The sequence below is a fragment of the Montipora capricornis genome, chromosome 11 (assembly GCF_036669925.1).
Source record: "Montipora capricornis isolate CH-2021 chromosome 11, ASM3666992v2, whole genome shotgun sequence".
Classification (NCBI taxonomy): domain Eukaryota; kingdom Metazoa; phylum Cnidaria; class Anthozoa; order Scleractinia; family Acroporidae; genus Montipora; species Montipora capricornis.
Window position 1 is genome coordinate 8,116,753 of NC_090893.1, and position 13,866 is coordinate 8,130,618.

At 39.1% G+C, this 13,866-nt stretch overlaps 2 protein-coding genes across 2 annotated transcripts; one reads left to right on the forward strand and one right to left on the reverse strand.

Annotated features, from left to right (window-relative positions):
* Positions 1–154: 154 nt before the first annotated feature.
* LOC138022764 (RNA 3'-terminal phosphate cyclase-like protein) lies at positions 155–7,254 on the reverse strand. Its single transcript, XM_068869706.1, has 9 exons — positions 7,092–7,254; positions 6,898–6,969; positions 6,049–6,224; positions 5,132–5,206; positions 4,491–4,615; positions 2,469–2,594; positions 1,577–1,733; positions 1,280–1,383; positions 155–815 (listed from the first exon to the last, which is right to left on the reverse strand). The coding sequence occupies exons 1-9, from the start codon at positions 7,216–7,218 to the stop codon at positions 653–655; spliced, it is 1,125 nt and encodes a 374-aa protein (XP_068725807.1). The 5' UTR covers positions 7,219–7,254; the 3' UTR covers positions 155–652.
* LOC138023061 (DNA-directed RNA polymerases I, II, and III subunit RPABC2-like) lies at positions 7,255–12,029 on the forward strand. Its single transcript, XM_068870092.1, has 6 exons — positions 7,255–7,352; positions 7,587–7,650; positions 7,855–7,897; positions 9,802–9,895; positions 10,409–10,480; positions 11,115–12,029. The coding sequence occupies exons 1-6, from the start codon at positions 7,255–7,257 to the stop codon at positions 11,203–11,205; spliced, it is 462 nt and encodes a 153-aa protein (XP_068726193.1). The 3' UTR covers positions 11,206–12,029.
* The last annotated feature ends 1,837 nt before the right edge of the window (positions 12,030–13,866 follow it).

Consider the following 13,866-nt stretch of genomic DNA (forward strand, 5'->3'; position numbering starts at 1 on the left):
TCACTGCGCCATCCCTGCTCCCCTCATGTTCCCCTCATGTAGCATGTTGTAAACTTATTTTACACAACAGCGATTCTCTGTGAGCTTGGGGTACCTATGAACATGCATGCAATATTCTTCAACTATATGAGGAAGAATCAGACGAGAATCAAAATGGTTTTCCTGGTTATTTCTTTATTCATCTTTCAAACATGTCTGCTGACTTTGATGATGATGATGATGACGATGATTAACTGGAAAAACCAAGCAAAGTTGTCCAAATCTTTATTAGCATTTATCACTTTCATAAGTAACCCGGATTGGAACCAATGGCCCAAAATGTTGGTGGTGTGAATAACAGCACTTTATTCTTGGCAGCTTTTAACAGGGATGTCACTTGAGTGCCAGTCGTGAAAGAAGCTTGGATGCTAAACTTGTTAAATTATGCTGATTTCTCCCACTTCTCCAGTGTTCATTCTTATCATGTCTCCTTAATTTGTTCATGTATGGCTTGGAAAAATACATATACACAGACAAAGGAAGTTGATCAGGAGTGTAGTTTTTTTAATAGAAAAAAAAGGAAGGACACTGGTATGGTGGATGGAAGAGCAGGGGAGGGGACAAATCGTCTCACTTTTCCGTCTTGAAGGCGAATACTCCACTGACTGAAATGCTACACCATGGTTTTGTTAATGTTGGTGTAACCAACTCCTACACATGAAAGCAGGACCTTGCTCTCCCCACGAGTCCTGATATCATCATCATCATCTGACTTCTGCGCTTGAATTTTGAACATCACTCCAAAAAATTCTTTCAGATGCCTTAGAAACTGGATTCTATTTCAAGAAGAAAATAAAACAAACATCAATAGCTGCTTATCTTAGCTTCTACAACTAACTATAAATTTCTCCTGTGAATAGGAACATACAAATTCGACCCTCATTACACACTCCACCCCACTCCTTTTCTGTTTCATGATGTAAGCTTAAAGCATTTAAGTGCAAGTTGGTTTGAAGAAGATGAGGAACAGGAAATGAAGACAATGTTACAGCCACTGCCTCCCGAAGCCTTATCTCCTACTTCCTTCCCGTATTCATTGTTCCTTGAACCTCCTGCATAATTTTATTGTTCCTTTTCACATGTTCCATCCCCATGAGCACCCAATTTTCATCCTTTCCTTTCTAACTTTTACCCAGTATATTTCAATTTCCTTTTTGCACAGGCCATCCCCAAACATCAACCTGAGAAAATCAATCAACAATGACAAATAAATTAATTGTTATTATTATTAAACTCTTACGTATATGGAGTCAGTGGTCCCGTTAAAATTTTTGAAACATCTCTCTGTCCAAGGATCATGTAAAGAAGTGCAAGACTCTGATGCCGAGAATCCACACAGCCTCCCTTTTGGGAAAACAGAGACAACAAAGTCTTACTTTGTAATACTACATATTATAGTGCTTTAGCGATCCAATCCTCTGTGATTGACATTTAACTGACGAACATATTTTTTAAGTAAACAAACAGCAAAATCAGTGACCAGTCGATGTCTTAATTTAAGACATGAGTAACTAAAATGGTGAGTGTTGTTGCAGACCCTATAAATTTCTTCAAGGAGCATTTCTGCAGCCTCTCTTCCAAGGTCTTCTGGAACAACTGACACTCCCTCCCCTGGTGGAGTGGAAGCAGTCTGTATACTTAGTATTGAACCAGTTGTTGACTCTGCTACCAATGAAATGCCAAACCCTGGTGATCTACAAAAAAATCAAGATAGTATAAAATTTATGTTGTGAAAGTCATGCCTAAATACATGGTACATTTAATCAGACACATCCTAAACCAGAAGAAATTGTTGTACCATATTCACATAATTTCAACTTTTAAGTCGAAACAATTTTAAACAATAAATATTAAAATTGTTTAAAATTTGCTAATCACAGACATTCACTTTTGTAAACAAAACCAAGAAAACTTGCACATAATTATTGGCATTAAGAACAAAAGCGAGAAAATCACACATCTTGGTATTACGAACAAATGCTAAAAAGCCTGGTCAATGCTCTTAACAGAAATGTACCGTATGACCCAAGTTTGTATACCCTGAAAGACTGTTTTTTGAAATTGACTGACTCAAGTTAGATTCAAAATTTCAGGTTTAAATTTTGAGATGAATCCCACAAAACAATATACATGTAATATTATTGATTACTGTTAAAGTTTCTATGCTTCATGTATCTTGTAAGTGATACACAAACTGTGTCTGAACCTTTTGAGACCACAGTTAACTCTCACTAACCTCTAAATGGCACGGTTTGTAGTTTTAAAATAAAATAAAATCTGCAGAACATATCTTCAGTTATTTACCTTTTTACTTCCACACACACACTGTTTTCAAGGTTTAATACATGGTTTTCCATCTAAAAAACTAGGACTAGGAGTATTGTCCTGTCTCAAAAAAAACTAAAAGTAATCATTAAAATATACATTACCTTCCGGATTGAGCACCCTTGCAATGGTCTGTATAAATGAAAATATCAGGTACAAACTCGTTCAACACCCCACGTACAGCATGGACCACTCTGTTGCATATTGCTGGAGAAACTCGCATAGCATAACTTTATCCACCAATAGCAGATTCAGTTGGTTAAGGAAAACAAATTTAACAAAAGTCTACCAGAAAAAAAGACTCAGGCCTTTACCTAAGCTGATTTCTGATTAAAAGGCCTTCAAGACAGTCCCAATACTAAGCTAAAAATACAATCATCTGTTTGATGGCATACATTATTTCCACAAAATAATATTTAACCCTAAGATCATGCCTGGTCGACAAATAGAGAGTAGCCGCTCTCAGCTCCTTAGTGATGAGTAAAATTATCTGGCAATCGACAGAGTAGCTGCTCTGTAGAGGGAAGGGTTAAGGTGACATGTAGTTTATGTGTCTGCAAGGTACACAATCAGTTGAAAAAATTTGTAACTGTATGAACTTGTTTTTGTTCTGTTGTCTTAAAAGGTTATTGTTCCCTCTGAAAATAATTGACCCAAATGTCTTAAAGAACTTTCGACTGGTGGCAATTGTTCCTTTTATTTCAAAGGTTGTGGAAAAAGCCCTTGCTCTGCAAATTTCACCACACTTGGAGAAGAATGATTTAAATTCATCTACCAGTCTGCGTACAAAAAATGCCATAGTATGGAGACAGCACTTCTTCGTGTCCAGAATGATTTACTACAGGTACTACAGCGGTTTGAATCACCGTCAAGCTGTAGTTGTAAACGCCAAAACATATCTCAGTGTAATCAACCTTTTGGAGTCCCACAAGGCTACATCCTTGGACCAATCTTGTTTACCCTGTATATTTCTCCAGTTGGTGATATTGTTTGATGTTATAATATATCATACCACACATATGCAGATGATACACAGCTTTATCTATCTTTTCGTTCTCAGGATTATGCATGTACATGGGTGTATGGCAGATGCGAAATGTTTAACGGAAATGTGTGTTGATGATGTCAAGATCTGGATGCAGTTAAATGATGCAGTTAATTAAATGATGATAAAACTGAACTTCTTCTTGTTCATCCTAAACATAGGCAAATGCCGCCTCTTCTTTCCGTTGCAGTTGGAAATGACACGATTCTGCCTACTGAATGTGCTAGAAATACTATTGGTGTTGTGTTTGATCATAACTGGACCATGGATGAACAAATTACCTCGCTCTGCAACTCTACCCTTTTTCACATAGGTAACATTACGAAAATCAGGAAATATATAAATTATCTCAACATGATGCTCAAATCATTGTCCATTTACTAGTCATGTCCAGACTTGATAATAAATAATTATTGTAATGCCTTGCTATGCGGTGTCTGTAAGAATCTCATTTCAAAACTTCCAACACGTCCAGTATGACTACATTCATCCTGCGCTCAAGAGCCTTCACTGGTTGCCTGTCGAGAGTAGGATAGCGTTCAAGACTCTAGTTACCTCTGATTACCTCAAAAATTGAATAAGCACCCTAGTCATATGGATAATCATCTTGTTCAAAGCAAAGAGAAAAGCAAAAAACAAATTACATGTGGAGTCCAGGAATCCAACAGAAAACATTACAGTTCAAGGCCAGCCATCTTACCACTGCAGCAACACTGATCCAATCCTATGCACGTAGTTTAACTCGTGCAAGACGACTTACCATCTTTCACAGCAACAAAATACAGCAACAATAATGTTGCCCTGTTTATAACAATGGCACCATTTTCTACTAAGTTATTTCAAGACCTGAAGTTAAACTTGCACAAATTCTCCTCACACAATGGCTTATTCTGGGACCCTGCCAGCAGTGCTTACTTGTGCTGCATGAAATTCTGCTGCCAGAATTTATCCAAGCCAAACTCAAGTGTAGGCCAGTCCAACTGAGATTTTAATCTGGTAAGGCTGGCAGTCCTCTACCAAGTGAGAGAGTCTAACACTGAGGTCAGCTTAATACAAGAAGAATCAGAGAAACAAAAGATACGCAAGACCTCTTATTTTTTTAACTTTCCCAGGATCTACACATTGGATTGGCCTCAAGTTTCTTCTGACGGGACAGGAGAATATTACCTCACCTCCCCCATTTGGAGGTGCTCCTCTTTTTAAAATCTGCAAATTAAAAGCAAAAGACAATTTAAAGTATTTAAACCAATGGTACATGTACCTGTTCCTTCATGTATGATATTACCGGTATGTTGAAGCATGTCTTCCACCCTTGCAAAGATCTATGGGGACTAACCTGCTACAAAAAGCTACGGGTACATGTAGCTGAGGAGGCAACACTTTGTCCTCAGGAACCTAAGCCAAAACTAAGAAAAATTACTAAATAAAAATGGATTGGAGTTCAAGAGGTGCATGTGGGAGAAGTCCTGGGATGACTTCCAAGAGGAATGAGTTTGAAAAAGGTCCTCCTACGTGTATGGCAATACTTTCAGTCAGTCGAAAATTTGAAAGCATTCTCTGTTTAAAAATTATAATTATAAGAAATAATGAGCTTTTGACTTTCAGGACCTACAGTCTTCAAAGGGTAAAAGCGTTTGTTAAATATTTAGCTAATGACTATCCTGGTCATGGCCTCTCTATAATATTTTACTTTCAATCACATTGATAATATCATTACAGTACCTTAAGATCAAGTCCTTCATCATCAACCACAAATCTCTTCATCAGAGGAAGAGCCACTGTCTTAATAATATCAACCTGAAACACCAACAATTCAACAGCCACTTCATCATGTTGCAATGAACAGGTGAATCCCACAATTATTTAACAAATAGATTCCATGTTGCCATGCCTCTGTTCAGTAATAGATCATAGATGACGTCAAAATGTTGTGAGAACAAAAAAGTGGCACACAAGGCAATAGCCGAGTGTGTCACTGATGTTCTTACCACATTTTGACGTCTTCTGTGATCTATTACTGAACAGACCCACAGCAACATGGAATCTATTTGTTTTATATAATAAAGAATTAAACTTTATTCGCATAAAAGCTGATGGTGACGTCAATCGTACGTCTGTCCTCTAATAGATCATAGGCAAGAACCAATCAAAATCCGTGAATAACTTGGGTTATTATATAAAACATAATATTCCATACCACCTTGTAAGCTATCAGTATGGTAATCAGATTAGAACATGGGTTTCAAGCATTTTAGTCAAAGAAATGAGGTTGAAAGATCTTGCACAGTCATAGTTTTGGATTCAGTAAGACTGAGAATACGTCACACACTGTGTAAGTTAACCCACTGACTCCTGGGGGTCCCCATCGACGAGTAAAATACTAAGTATGGCCGGTTTAGGCCTGTTAAGGGGTGAATGCCTCATTCATTTGCACTTTCATGTCAGATTATAACTGTATTAACCAGACAAAAAGGTGGTTTAACCCATTGACTCCCAGGGGTTCCCCACTGACGAGTAAAATCGTCATGGCACTACATCTGGCCGGTTTAGGCCAATTTGGGTGTTAAAGGGTTAATTAAAGTTAATCTTGCTAATAGCAATACCCATTTACAATTATACATATTGGTAACTTCACATACCGTTGGATCATATTTGTCATTCGTTACACCTTTCAGGTTTAACCTGATTGGCTTCTTGCAAAAAGGTGCTAGCAAAATCACAGCTTCAAGGTAGTAACCAATGGATCTTTGAGGACTGCAATCATGTTCCACAGGGCCACCAGCTAAAAGGCCTGGTTTATAAAATAACATTGTTCCTATTGAAGGAACAAGAATTTGTAAAGAAGTAATATTAAATTTTGAAGACTTTGTGGCCTCAATCTTTAAGCAATCGCTCCATCTCACTCATTCATTTAGAAAGAGAGAGAAAACTCTCTGTTGACATGAGAGGGGTGGTGAATGGTACCTCCAAAATCTTGGCACTCGCAAACTTTTCATCCGATCTCGAAATAAGGAAAGCCTTTGCGAAGAGTCTGAAAGTCTCATTTATGTTGCATTTATTTCGGTGTGAAATCTTGCATGTTTTGGTTTTGGTCTTGGATTCACAAACAAGGGTCTCAGCGTCTCGACGAGTCTCGGATTTTACCATTCATCACCCCTCATGAGAAGCAAGCCAAGACTTTAACTGAACTTCAAGCTCAGCTTGACCAAACTAATGCAACTTTTGGCAGAGGTTGTTGTAGTAGCACCAGTACATGTGTTAAGGTGGTTTTCACATTACGTCATTGCCGCCATGTTGGTGGACGAAAACAAAAGATTTCTCATTAGCTCCTTTTATTCATGCCAGCAATATATTTATTGTAGGTTGCATCATTGTTATCTGTGTCTCAAGAGATAATGGTTGCACCCCATCTCTTCAGTAGATTTTAAATTTACTGTCGTTATGCTGAAAGGATTACCCATATAAAAAAATTTGAAGGTGTTATAAACCTGTTTCGTTTATCTCTATCCTGGATCCATTTGTTAACTTGTCCATCAGCCGAATAAAACTCGCCTCAAAATCTATCAACAAACAATTAAACAAATAGTACAATTTAAGCTCATGTCTGACGGCTCGTAAATTCTATTTGAATTAAGCCATATGTTCAATATCTTTGCAGCTATCATTAGAATAAGCCTCGAACCTTTCAAGCCTGGATCATCCTCGTTAGCCCTAATATTTCTTATCTTCACTGATTTGCCGCTAAGCGTTGCTAAAACAAGTCTTTGTCGCAAGAAATTGCAACCTTCAAATGACAAATCAGCCGCCATATTGAAAACAAACGCACGTGGCAAGATCACGTGGCAATGATTTGCTCTTGCGCATGCTTTTTAATTAGTTTTGCGGGCAGCCGTACCGTCTGCTCATTCATAAAATTCAAGCTTGCGGACGAAGATAGGGGAGCGTAAGGAAATTTCGGACTTCTTTGTTTTTATACAAAGTGAAATTAGATTTTAACCTGTAGAAGTACTATCAATTCGTACAAAGAGTCGTTTTCTCTTTTAGAAAAGGATACAAGCTCAAATGAAGACTTTCAAGTGGCTTGATCGATGTTCTGAAATCATCCTAAGAACTTGCTTACACTGTAACGAAAATGCGAACTTTCATTAATACTAACACACAGTTATTTTCACCTTAGTTACGATGATGACCTTGATGAAGTTGAGGAAGAGGAACATTTTGAGGATGTGGATGACTTGGAGGTGAATATGAAAATTAACCTCTGATTTAATTTAGAAGCAACCGTGTACAACACATAGCTTGTAAAGTAATAGCACTTAATTTGTTCGAAATGTACGGAAAGTGTTAACATATGCTAAGAATTTAAATATTCTAAAAGCCTTTTTACTCATCTTTTCTCATTTTCATACTTAGCTTAGTTTCTTTTATCCTTTTTTTTTTTCTAGCCAACAGAAGATAACGAAAATATTGATGTCTTACCTGCATCAGGTTTCTCGTTTTTTTTTTTCATTCTGAGAGGGGGAAGGTTTGGCTCAAAAGTGAATTAAATCTGTAAATAATGTACCAGTCATTTGAAACCCCCTGGACCCCCACCCTCGAGCATGAGCAGGGGGAATGCAGGAACGTTCACTTCATGCTTACTCTATTTTGGTCCCCTGATAATTGGGGACCATACCAGGAGTCACAGTCTGTGCACCTGGAGGCCATGAGTTCAACTGCGGCTGGCCCAACACTCTGGGTCTTTTAAATGTCTGGGGAGAAAGTGCTGCCTTTGTAATGACATCTGCAAATGGTTAGACTCTCTAGTCTTCTCGGATAAGGACGATAAACTGTAGGCCCCTGCTCACACCCCTTTAATATGGACCTTAATTTAATAGATGTGGTGGCCTTGAGGGAGGCGGTCACATCCGAGAAGGCATAGGTCGAGACTGCTACCACCGCACAAGGAAAATAAACCCTAAGATGTGCGTTGTGCAAGTGGCAGATTCAATCAGAGAATCAGGGGTTTTCGCTCTTTAATATGACTTCGTTTAAGATGACCTGAGCAAGAGCAAGTTCCTGACTGTTTGTCCATTCCATGACCAAAATAAAAGAAAACAAAATTAGAATGTCAGTCAAAATTTTGGAGCAAAATCATTTTCCATAGCGGTGCTAATCTGCCGCTGAGTAGTTCAACAAGATTAAAATCAAGGGGAAAGTAATAAATGAAGCAATCCTGTGAAATGAGAAAATCTCACCTGCTTTTCGCATTCCTTTCTGATGTCTCGCCACTCATCTTTCCAACCTAAGCACACTTTACACTCTAAAACCTGTCTTTTTGGAGAAAATTGAGACACGACAATATTAAAAATCCCATTGCTTAAAAATGTTGTTCAGAAATTTTCTGTAAAACATGCAATTGTAATATGAAAAGTGAGAAAACTGGTTCACCTTTCTGAGAGGATGCCAAAATGAACTATGTCGCCGCCACGACACAGGTGTAGGCCGTCAAGTGGTGTGACATGTATGCAAATTAGACTCTAGACCTTGTGAACTTGCTTCGGGTTGGCGTTCCCTAAGGCCGTGTCCAGGGTATCTTAAGGTCCCTAATGTTCATAACCCGGTGGGACGTAAAGGAACCCACACACTAATTTGCAAAGAGTAGGGCATGGAGTTCCCTGCATTGTGGTTTGTCCTCTGTGGTGTATCATGGTTGGGAGGGTAAATGCTTGAAGATATGAGCTTCACCAAGCTACTCTTAAAATCCAAGGGTAAATACACCTTATTCCAAAATGGCCACCATTTTAGTATTCTTTTGTTTGATTGCAAATTGACCCTTTTGGCCTCATTCAAGATAAAATATTCTTTTGAATTTTGTGTTTGAAAGTGAAGCCAAAAGGACCAGTTTGCAATCAAACAAAAGAATTATACTAAAATGGCAGCCATTTTGGTATAAGGTGTATAAAGATATGATAATTATGATGACTCACATCCTGTTGGCTTTCTAATACGAAAACCCGTAAATAACAATGACCACAACCGGTTTTCTGAGCCCGAGAGACTGAGAACCCCCAGAAAACCATTGTTTTAGCAAAGACTGTTGGTCAACAACCTGGTTCTGGTCATTGCTGTCTAAGGTCTTCCTTCTAATACAACTGGTTTTCTAAAGAGAAAAAAACCTCACCAGTCAGCTTCCCCATTCCATAGTGGTGCTCCTTGCCCTAGGAAAAATCCTGTACGATTGTAATTTTGTGGCTATTGTTGCTCCATATTGTAAATAGTGGGAAGGGAGGGTAATGGAATCAAGAGCTGACCGCATGGTTAGGGACTTCATAATCAAATAATGAAGTCATGGTCGAGAGGCTTTTCATCCAATGAGATGAACAATTATTTTCTCTTTAATAATTTGTCAGACGAAGTACAAGAACTGGCGAAAAGAATAACCACACCCTACATGACAAAATATGAGAGAGCAAGAGTGTTAGGAACAAGAGCATTACAAATAAGGTAAACTTTTTTCCTCAAGTTTCACAATTTTAGGTCGTCGCAAATGCATGTACAACTAACTGCCTTTAGTGAGTTTTTTTAAAATGTATTTCCAAATCACTGTCTTCCCTTAGTCACTTTCCTTTAATTCCACCTGATCGTCTTGAAGGCAGGTTTGAAAAGAAAGAGGTGATGTGTCTCAGTGAACAGACCCTTGTGATTTTCCCCAATGGACAAAGTCTTAGATTTAACCTTACCCCAGCCTGCATATAGGCACTAGTAATTTGCTTATGAGAGCTTTGTGCAAGAAGAGTAGTTCCAGGAAGCCTGCAGATTTCAAAGAGTCCTCTGAAAGCTTTTCCCAATCAAGATCCAATTTAAACAAATATCTCAGAATTACCATGTAAATCTGGTTTTCAGGCAACACCACTCCAATACCCAAACTTGGGTCATGTGCACCCTGATTTCTTCTTTTTCCCTTGCTAAATATTCTGAAAGTGTTAAAGTAATCTTGTGTCTCTGTGTTTTTTTTAGCATGGGTGCACCAGTCATGGTGGAACTTGAAGGACAAACAGATCCTTTACATATAGCCATGAAAGAACTCAAGTAGGGCTTACTTTTATTGCTTTATCTGCATCTTTAAGCTAGACTATCAAGCCAGCAAAACTGAGTGCGGCATTGGTCAAAAGTAGAAAATAGGAGTGGCAGAAAAAGAAACAATCACCTTGTGTAGCATAATAAACAGCACCACAGGAAAGTACTGGTCAGCACTTCAACACTAGATAACCATGGACTCAGATTGTGTAGCACAACAAACAGCACATCAGAGTAGTACTGCTCGTTGGCTTTCATGTGAATGGTCACACTTTAGGATTACACCCACAGACTCAAAAAGATAGAACCACCTTGTACAGCATAATAAACAGCATCACAGAAAAGTACTGCTCAGTAGCTTTCATTGGAATGGTCACACTTTAGGATTTCACCCACAGACTCAAAAGATAGAACCACCTTGTACAGCATAATAAACATCACAACATGAAAGTACTGCTGAGTAGCTTTCATTTAAATGGTCACACTTTAGGATTACACTCACAGACTCAAAAGATAGAACCACCTTGTACAGCATAATAAACAGCATCACAGGAACGTACTGCTCAGTAGCATTCATTTGAATGGTCACACTTTAGGATTACACTCACAGACTCATAACGTTAAAACCTGTTTTATCCCGTTTCAGAGCAAGGAAGATACCAATCATTATTCGTCGGTACCTTCCAGATGGAAGCCACGAGGACTGGGCGATTGACGAGCTCATTATAACAGAGTGATGGAACGCTTTGTTCATTGTTTTATATGCGCGCGCGCGGCAAATACATTTTAACTGGGTTCTTTGAATTGTATCTCTATTTATTTTATCCATTTGTTCACGTTATGTTTGCAATCCATGTTACCTTGATCAGAGTTATTGGTCTCTAGCTTGATTAACCAATAAATCGTGAAGTCAGGTCAATAACAATATATTTTTGATGCATGCGGGATATTATTCAGGGAAATGGCTTTAGATCATTGTATACGAAATTCCCCAGTCGCCTTGAAGCTCTCATTGCAGTCAAGCTTTGGGTGTCAAAGATGCTTCTATCCAATGCAAGGTTGACAAGGGATCACTCACTGGAAGCTACATGTGTATGCGCAGGCATTTACGTTCTCTACTTATTGGAATGAATGTTGTAGAATCAGGCAGGGCAACCAAGTCAAGTTGAAGGACAGCGACTTGTCAGGGTTCTGCCCAAGAACGCGTGCAGATCTGAGCTGACAGATCATTATGCCCGGGCAACATGCCGGTTGTTTCTCCAACAGTCAGTTCGCCAACCTCAAGAAGTCAGTTGGAAGACGCTTAAACCAGCATAACCTCACACCAAAGCTCGCTGTTGGAAGACTACCATTGGTTATCCCGTTGGAGTTTGAAGTCAAGATGTCCTTCACAGCAGCAGTCACTGTCTATAGGGCTTCCGCTTCCGTTTGCAGCACTTTCATTGCATCTTTGCGTAGTATTGAAGAGTATTTTTACCAATGTCTTCAATCTATTGTACATGTCCATATCATAAATCTACTCGGGAGAGAGGAAACCCTCTGTGGTCTGCCTTCAGACAAATCGGTCACAAGCTCCTCTCTGCCAAGTAGGTCTTTGTCATCGCTGGCGTCCACCTATCATCTCTCAGTCTCGCAATATCGTCTTTTGTTCGTCGCGGCGTCGACAATATCTTTTTTCGCCCTTAACAGACATTGCACAAATGAACAAAAAAAATCCTCAATGATAATTAACAATTATCCTCCGAGGGCACGCTGGATATGAATTGATATATAACGCGCCGAGTTGGTTATAATCATTTTATATCCAGTAAGCCGGAGTAGCATAATTGTTTTGTTAAAAACTCCAGGATCGACAACATTGTTGACTAAAGCATCGATTTCTTCCTCGGTCAATTCCAGTCCAAAACGGCTTTTGTCGGCCGTTTTTTCTCAGATCTGCAAAAGTGTTTTCAGCTCGCTTTATTGCAGACGCGTACCTTGACCCTATTACGTACAGCAGGTATATGAACTGATAGCCTATGTCCGGCGAGCCAATGAAAATGCTGGAAATCTGATATCCGTAGTTCAGTTTTTAATAATACCCAATGTTATAAAATAAGGACGTGCACGACTGAACTTTCTAAAATTATGGTACGTAAAGACATTAATACGATTGAACTAAACTGAACTGAGCTTGTATCTCTGTTGACGTCACGCGTTGGTTCTGACGAAGTTTTGTAAATTATCTCTTCATTAGGGCTAGTATCTTACAGTTTACAGATGAAAGGGTTTTTTCGGTTTAAAGGGCCACCGACAACCACAAGTCTTTGCGAGCGTGCAAGTTATCGGCGCCATTTTCTGTAATACAGAAACTAGTATTTCTTGAAAAGTCAAATTCCATCGCCTCACATCGTCGTGTTTTGGATGCCCAGTACCTTCAAACTTTGTTAATATTTTCCTTAATGTTTAAATATTGTATTTTTGTCGTTATTTGGGTGTTGTGTCCGTGTTAAAAGCGAAATGAAAACTGTGAAGAAAGGTCGTCCGCCGAGGAAGGAAAAGCGCCATGTTATTTGGCTCACTGCTTCAACCTTAAGATTATGGAACGAAAGGAGGAAGGCGTTTGGATTAAAAAACAAATCGAACAGCGAATTCGCAGAAGTTCTTCTTCACGGGATGTTTCTGAAGCGAACCGGCCGATTCGATAGCCCGGATAATAACAACAACAAAGACGCGCAAAGGACACTGGTTGTCGGTGGCCCTTTAAGTCATTGAAACGATCATCAAAATCATTAGTTATAATAAATAGACCGGTTCGTTGACCAATGATCCTCTCGATTTCCGAAGAAACCGAGCTCGATTCCCGCCCACCATCTCACGTGACTTCGTAGCGACGCCAACCAATCACGTTATAAAATTTGTCCTATCACCACTCTTTCTGTTCTTGTTAGATGATTCTTTGTTGTGGCGCGCAACAAAGGAATACTACTTCGTGTAAGAGATGATTAGAGTCACCCGGCTGCTCCTCTTCGCTGATTGGCCATAAAAAAATTGTGGCAGGGAATTCGAACGCTTCTGGAACTGGTTCAGTAATGGGAAAGGTGCCCAGGGGCTCTTCCCGTTCTTGTAGTAAACTTCCACCATGAACATATCTGGGCAATTTAAGCAATTGTCTCTTAATAAATACCCGAAAAATTCAGTGGAATTCTATCCCATAACCTCTGCGATGCCGGTAAGCGCGAGGATCGTCTTCTGTTTCGTCTATACACCGCACTTCAAATATTTAACAACTATTCACCGAAGTGGAGGTGGCCACTGGCGGCGAGGAGAATATTCACCACTAGCCACCAACACTAAGGTGAATTTTTGTTGCAGTATATACTAAAACAGTGAGATAATATGACACAAAAAAAGTGATT

Bases quoted from the DNA above. Each gene is read 5' to 3' on its own strand.
- LOC138022764 (XM_068869706.1), bottom strand. From the start codon at position 7,218: ATGGCGGCTGATTTGTCATTTGAAGGTTGCAATTTCTTGCGACAAAGA. The intron at 6,225-6,897 runs GTTTATAACACC...TTCCTTCAATAG, and splicing joins GATAGAGATAAACGAAACAG to GAACAATGTTATTTTATAAA. The intron at 1,384-1,576 runs GTCTGCAACAAC...TTTTCCCAAAAG, and splicing joins TCCTTGAAGAAATTTATAGG to GGAGGCTGTGTGGATTCTCG.
- LOC138023061 (XM_068870092.1), top strand. From the start codon at position 7,255: ATGATTTGCTCTTGCGCATGCTTTTTAATTAGTTTTGCGGGCAGCCGT. The intron at 7,898-9,801 runs GTTTCTCGTTTT...ATAATTTGTCAG, and splicing joins TGATGTCTTACCTGCATCAG to ACGAAGTACAAGAACTGGCG. The intron at 10,481-11,114 runs GTAGGGCTTACT...ATCCCGTTTCAG, and splicing joins ATAGCCATGAAAGAACTCAA to AGCAAGGAAGATACCAATCA.